Source organism: Ochotona curzoniae, unplaced genomic scaffold (assembly GCF_017591425.1).
Source record: "Ochotona curzoniae isolate NIBS_2020 unplaced genomic scaffold, NIBS_Ocur_1.0 patch216, whole genome shotgun sequence".
NCBI classification, from domain to species: Eukaryota; Metazoa; Chordata; class Mammalia; order Lagomorpha; family Ochotonidae; genus Ochotona; species Ochotona curzoniae.
In genome coordinates this window covers 339,923-346,680 of record NW_024466769.1, presented here as the reverse complement: position 1 = coordinate 346,680, position 6,758 = coordinate 339,923, and the positions used below count along the sequence as shown (strand labels likewise).

The 6,758-nt window shown below is 47.8% G+C and overlaps 1 protein-coding gene across 1 annotated transcript; it reads left to right on the top strand.

Moving 5' to 3' along the window:
- Positions 1-370: 370 nt before the first annotated feature.
- Positions 371-1,495, top strand: LOC121166714 (fructose-bisphosphate aldolase A-like). The gene has a single exon (XM_040995968.1). It carries the CDS (start codon positions 413-415, stop codon positions 1,493-1,495), a length of 1,083 nt encoding a protein of 360 aa, XP_040851902.1. The 5' UTR covers positions 371-412.
- The last annotated feature ends 5,263 nt before the right edge of the window (positions 1,496-6,758 follow it).

Genomic DNA, 6,758 nt, shown 5'->3' with positions numbered 1-6,758 from the left:
CTCTCTCTTGCTATGTCACTCTGCTTTTCAAATAAATAAAATCTCTTTACAAAGTTATTTTGAAAGACTTGAACACAACAGGCCATCTTCTGCTTTCTCAAGCATATTATCAAGAAAATGTATCAGAAGCAGAGCAGGTAGGACTTGAACCATTCCTCATATGGGATTCTGATGTTGCAGGCAGCAGCATGACGCACACAACACCAGCCCTATAAAATAAAATCTTGGCCCCGTGTGCCACCCCCTCGGGAGCTGAATAGGCTGTGTTCCTCTAGGAATGTGACACAAAACCGGGTCATGGTAACAATCGCCACGTTTGCTTCCCAACTGAGCGCCCGCCAGCCCACCGCCCCCTGCCGCAGCAGCCTGCCAGCCCTCCCTCCGGGGTCAAGAACTTGCTGCCACCAGCACCATGCCCTACTCATATCCTGTGCAGAAGAAGGAGCTGTCTGACATCGCTCACCAGATTGTGGCCCCGGGCAAGGGCATCTTAGCTGCAGATGAGTCCACAAGTAGCATCGCCAAGAGGCTGCAGTCCATTGGCACGGAGAACACGGAGGAGAACCGGCGTTTCTACCGCCAGTTGCTGCTGACCGCTGACGACCGTGTAAACCCCTGCATCGGGGGCGTCATCCTCTTCCACGAGACCTTCTACCAGAAGGCTGATGATGGGCGTCCCTTCCCGCAAGTGATCAAATCCAAGGGCGGTGTCATAGGCATCAAGGTGGACAAGGGCGTGGTACCCCTGGCAGGAACTAACGGTGAGACCACCACTGAAGGACTGGATGAGCTGTCGGAGCGCTGTGCCCAGTACAAGGCAGACGGAGCCGACTTTGCCAAGTGGCGTTGTGTGCTGAAGATCGGGAAACACACCCCCTCAGCCCTGGCCATCATGGAGAATGCCAACGTTCTGGCCCGTTATGCCAGCATCTGTCAGCAGAATGGCATTGTGCCCATCGTGGAGCCAGAAATCCTCCCCGACGGGGGCCATGACCTGAAGCACTGCCAGTATGTCACTGAGAAGGTGCTGGCCGCCGTGTACAAGGCTCTGAGCAACCACAACGTCTATCTGGAAGGCACCTTGCTGAAGCCCAATATGGTCACCCCAGGGTACACCTGCACCCAGAAGTATTCCCACGAGGAGATTGCAATGGCAACCGTCATGGCACTGCCCCGCACAGTGCCCCCTGCTGTGGCTGGAGTCATCTTCCTCTCTGGAGGCCAGAGTGAGGAGGAAGCGTCCATCAACCTCAATGCCATCAACAAGTGCCCCCTGCAGAAGCCATGGGCCCTGACCTTCTCCTACGGCCGTGCCCTGCAGGCCTCAGCCCTGAAGGCCTGGGGTGGGAAGAAGGAAAACCTGAAGGCAGCCCAGGAGGAGTACACAAAGCGGGTCCTGGCCAACAGCCTTGCCTGTCAAGGAAAGTACACTCCGAGTGGCCAGGCCGGGGCTGCCGCCACCAAGTCCCTCTTCATCTCTAACCACGCCTACTAAGCCAAGGTGTCCTCAGGTGGCCCCCAACCCAATACTCCAGGATCCCACCCCCTCCCTCCCAGCACACTCACTCTCAAAGAGGGTGGGGTTCCAAGCTGCATTTCCCATCACTCTTGCCTCCCTTGTGACTTTGGTGTGTGGTGTTGTCTGTGTACCCTAACTCCATCACTTTCTCCAGCCCACTGCCAATAAACAGCTATTTAAGGGGAAAAATAAAATGAAATCATAAAAAAGAATGTGAAAGAATCTTAGCCATATTATGAACTGAGTATTTGTGTCCCCCCAAATTCATATGTGGAAGCTCGAATCCCCAGTGTAGCTCTATTTAAAGATGGGGCCTATAAAGAAGCCATTATGGTTTACTGAAGTCATAAGGGTTGTGCACTAATCCAATGCATTAATGCCCTCATAAAAAAAAGGATACCAGACAACTTGCCCACTGTCTGTCCACCTGCCCAAAGAGGTTGAATGAACCCAAAACTGAGATGTCAGCCACCTTCCAGGCCACTGAAGAGGCCTCAGAGTTTAACTTACCTCACCAAGCACCTGCAGCATACATTCCTGGCCTCTAGAAGCCTGAGAACCTAAGTGCTTCTGGCTTAAGACATGCAGCCTGTATGTTTTGTTCTGGCAGCCTGAGCAAAGACTCCTTCATCAAGGATGGGTTCTGCTAACGTCTTTCAGTAGATTGCACAGCATTTTTGTCTTAGATGCACGTTCTCAAGAGCTCTGTGACCACATATGATGTTAATGCCGGGCTTTCAGTACGGCTTGTCTCCGCCAAAGAATCCTGTGGTAAGAGTTTGGTCTCCAATGCAGCTGTATTGAGGCAGTGAGTCATTAAGGCGGGACATAGGGGAAAGTGATTGGGTCAGGAGGCCCCAGCCTCAGAAGGGATCCATGTTAGGGCTGGTGTTAAGGAGCAGCGGGGCCTACTACAGCGTGGGATGCTGCCATCCCATATCAGAGTGCGTGGTTCAAGTCAAAGCTCCCTGCTAATGTGTCTGGGAAAGCAGCAGAGGATGGCCCAAGCACCTGAGTCCCTGCCTCCCACATAGGAGACCTGGATGGAATCCTAGGCTCCTGGCTTGCACGTGCCTCAGCCCCAGCCATTGCAGACATGAATGGAAGATTCTGTCTGTCTGTCTCTCTCTCTCTCTGCCTTTCAAATACATACATATATACATACATACATACACAGATTTCTGAAAGGAGAGATAAACCCTAAGTCTCCTAGCCCCTGCTTCCCCACCCCAAATGGGAAGAGATCAATGTTCTCGAAGGACCAAGATAGGTCTCACAATAGTGGGTTGTTATAAATCAAGCCATCCCACCTATTTGGTTTCTGCTGTGTGTGGCCATTTCCCTGCCTTGCTACCTCCATGTCATGTGGGCTCTCACCAGATGCCAGCATCAAGCTGGGAGAACTTTCCAGCCAGCAGCACAGTGAGCCAAGTAAACCACTTCGTTTCATACATTATCTGTAGTCTGGATTTTATTTTTGTTTTTAATATTAATAGCAACCAAAACAGAAAACAGGGGCATAAAGGGAAAATATTAAAAATGCCTCATTGTAAGTGTTCTCTTGGGAAACCACTGAAAGCAAATTCTTTAAAACAAAGATTTTAGGCTTGACATTGTGATACAGCCTGTTGTATGGCACTGCTTACACCACCAGCATTCTCTCTCTCTCTCTCTCTCTCTCTCCCCTGCTCCCCCGTCTCTGGTGATCTACCCTTTAAGTGATTAAAGAGTAGGTTGGTTCACACCACCCTCACCACAAACAAGTAAGTCATGCATTGTGCTACGATGTTACAACTGCTATGACATCACTAGGCAAGAGGGATTTTCCGGCTCCAGTATAATTTAATGGGATCACCGTCATGTATGTGGTTAGCTGTTGATGAAAATGTTGTTTTGTGGCTTATGACTGTACTTTGAGAATCTCTGCCTCTTTATTTCACTTTCTCATTTTAGTCATGTAAGTTTTCTGCCTTAAACTTTTGAATTTAAATTTAATTTTTTTTTATTTCTATGGCAGATCGAGGAAAGGAGGAAAAGGAGGAGAGAGATATAGAGGTATCTCCCATCCATTGGTTAAATTTCCAAATGCCCACAACATCCAAGACCAGAACAGGTCAAGGTCAGGAGCCAATGGATTGGCCCTGTGGCTTAGAGGGTTAAGCCATCACCTATGGTGCCAGCATCCCATAGGGTGACTGTATAAGTCCCAGCTTCCCTGCGTCCAAAACCAGCTGTCTGTTATTATCCTAAGAAAGTGGAGGAGGATGGCCCCTGTACCCACATGGGAAACTTAGATGAAGCTCCTGGCTCCTGGCTTCTGGCTTTGGCCTGGTATAGTCCTGGATGCTGTGGCCATTTGGGGAGTGAACCAGAAAATGAAAGATTCCTCTGCAATAACTCTGCCTTTCAAATAAATAATCATTTAAAGCCAGGAGCCAGGATCTCAGTTCAGATCACCTGCAGGGGTGGCAGGAACGCAAGAACTTGAGCCTTTACCTGCTGCTTCTCAGGATTCCCATCAGCAGGAAGTTGGAATCAGAAGCCGAGACAGGACTGAGACCAGGCATTCTGATATGGGATGTGGATGTCCCAAACGGCACCCTGACTACTGGCCCAAGCGTCGGCCCCTGCACTAACACTTTTAAGGCTCTTAAAATCAGTAATTGCTAAACTTAGAAACCTTTACACTAGCAAGTTTTCCACAGTGCAGACCCCCTAGTAGAACAACTGAAAATTGCTACAAGTCCTAAGAATTTCTTTCAAAAAATGCAAATGCTTGTGTTCATATTAATCTTAAACTGTGTATGATACAGAATTACAAGAAATGGAAAGTGTTTAATATGGTTAAAAATTATTTTAATCCGTAATATGGGGTTTCAGGGCCAATGCAGTGGCTTAGTGGGGCTGGCATTCCATATGAGCACTGGTTTGTGTCCTGACTGCCCTATTTCTAATCCAGCTTCCTGCTTATAGCTTGGGAAAGCAGCAACCACATGGAAGACTTGGAAGAAGCTCCTGGCTCCCAGCTTCAAATCAGCTCAGCTTTGGCCGTTGTAGCCACTTAGAGGAATGAATCAGTAGATGGAAGATTCTCTCTCTCTCTCTCTTTCTCTCTCTCTCCTCTCCTTTTCTCTCTGTAAAACATGACTTTCAAAATAATAAATACATAAATAAGTTTTAATTAATAAAAAATCCTTACCTTTCTAGATGACCATTTTTTTCATTTTGCAATTAATAGGTAGATTTTAAAAATATTTTTAAAATTTATTTGAATTTCAGAGTTACAGAGAGATAGAGACAGAGATCTTCCAGCCGTTTGTTCATTCCCCAAATAGCTGCAACGGCCAGGGCTAGGCCAGGCCAAATCCGGGAGTTAAGAACGCTATCCAGGTCTCTCACATGGATGGTAGGGTTCTGAATTCTTGGGCCATGTTCTGCTGCTTTCCCAGATGTGTAAGCAGGGAGCTGGATTGGGCACAGAACTGCTGGAAATTGAACCAGTATTCTGATATGGGAGGCCAATGTGACAAGCAGTGATTATGCATGATACAGCCCAACACCAACCCCATAGTGGACAGATTGGTCAAGTTTAATACAACAATCTCTGTGCCTTAGTATTTGTAGAATCTAAGGGAAATCTAAGCTGCGTTAAATTTTTTTCCCCCATTTATATCTTCACCAAAAGACAGGTGTTTCACAGTAGACAAAAGCTTTGCAATCTGAGCTCAGTCTAGCTACACAATATCAACTGTGTATTCCATATATAGAATTGTGCAATGTATGTAGAAGTGGAAGATCTATCTATCTAGCCAGGTTTTTGCCGTTTCCTTGGAAACAGGAGTGCATGGACAGCAAGGTGGAAAGGTGCTGGGGCAGCGGGGGAGATTCTCTAACCAGTAGGCTTTGCAATGGGATTTAACGTGCAGATTGTGTATTAGAGAGCGTGTGGTTCTTGTCAATGCGTGTGGGAGGTAGAGGGGGAGACAGGACTGTCAGAGGGACCAGCTGAGCTGTTTTGCCATCCCAAGGTCACCCCTGACTGAAGGAAAGCTCTGGAACATGGTTGGCACATCAGCGATCTCCCAAAGTGGGCTGAAAGCTCTTGTAATGCCGCATTGATGGATTCAGAGACGTAGGCTGCTCTGAGAAGGACATGTCCTTGCACATGCAAGCTCTTGGCAGCTGATGCCATCACTCAGGGAGCTGACAGCTGAAGCCTGTGTGCCCACAGCCTTCCCAGCTGCCGAGCCCACAAGCCCTTTGAAAGGAGATCTTGCTGGCATATGACAGCATGTATCCTAGATGGGTGGGTGTTAAATGACACCTGAGGACAACCCCCCACACCATGGTCAGCTTGCATTTGATCAGAAAGGCCTTATTGTGCAAGGCGACTGTTCATCTAGCTTGTTTCTCACCAATGCACACTCAGAAGCTTGGCTAATGCGCAGAATGAATACCTTATTTTGTTCTTGACAGGAAGTGGGATAAGTTGGGTAGTTTGGTTAAGGAGGTGACCACTCAGTGGTAGTTCTTGTGTGTGTAAGACTCATCTCTTGTCTAGGGGGCTACACTTGGGGGTATATTTGACCCTATAACCCTCTAAGATAGATGAGTTGCTTCTTGGCCATCATGTCTTGAGATTCATCCACATTAAAGTTGGGAAAGCCCCACTTGCAGGAACCAGGGAACTTGAACGTGGGTCCTTTGTAGGACCTCAGTCACCTGTTCCTTATTCTGTGTCCTGGTGCATTTGGTATAATGACTCGGCCCATGTGAAACCCTGGCTACCAGGCCTTTGGAGCTTGTCACATAGCTGCAGGAAACCTTGCAGCACAGCACAAGGTTAGAAACCTGAAAGTTTGTTGCAAAGGGCTGTCTCCAAGGTCCCTTTAGACCAAGCTATAGAAACAACAAGCTGTGTACACTCTGCAGGAAGTTGCCATTTGCCCCACCAGGACAAAAAGAAAAGCAGCCCAGTTCCTTTAATTAGCTGCCAAGGAGTATATGAAATGCCTTTTCATTTGCAACATTAGTGCTTGTTATTAGCTTGTGGGTGTTAGAAAATGGGCTCCCACTGGTCATATTGCTGGTGTTCAAAATAAAACGAGCAGCAACTGAAATGTTCAAGGCTTCTGTGTTACCGTGAGCTGCGTAGTAAGCTCCAGGCAGCTTGTCACGTTTCTCCTACGGATGGCTCTCTGGGCCCAGCCAGAGATGAATTTGCATCTTTGTGTAACTG

Excerpts from the sequence above, each read along its gene's own strand:
- LOC121166714 (XM_040995968.1), top strand. The coding sequence starts at position 413 with ATGCCCTACTCATATCCTGTGCAGAAGAAGGAGCTGTCTGACATCGCT.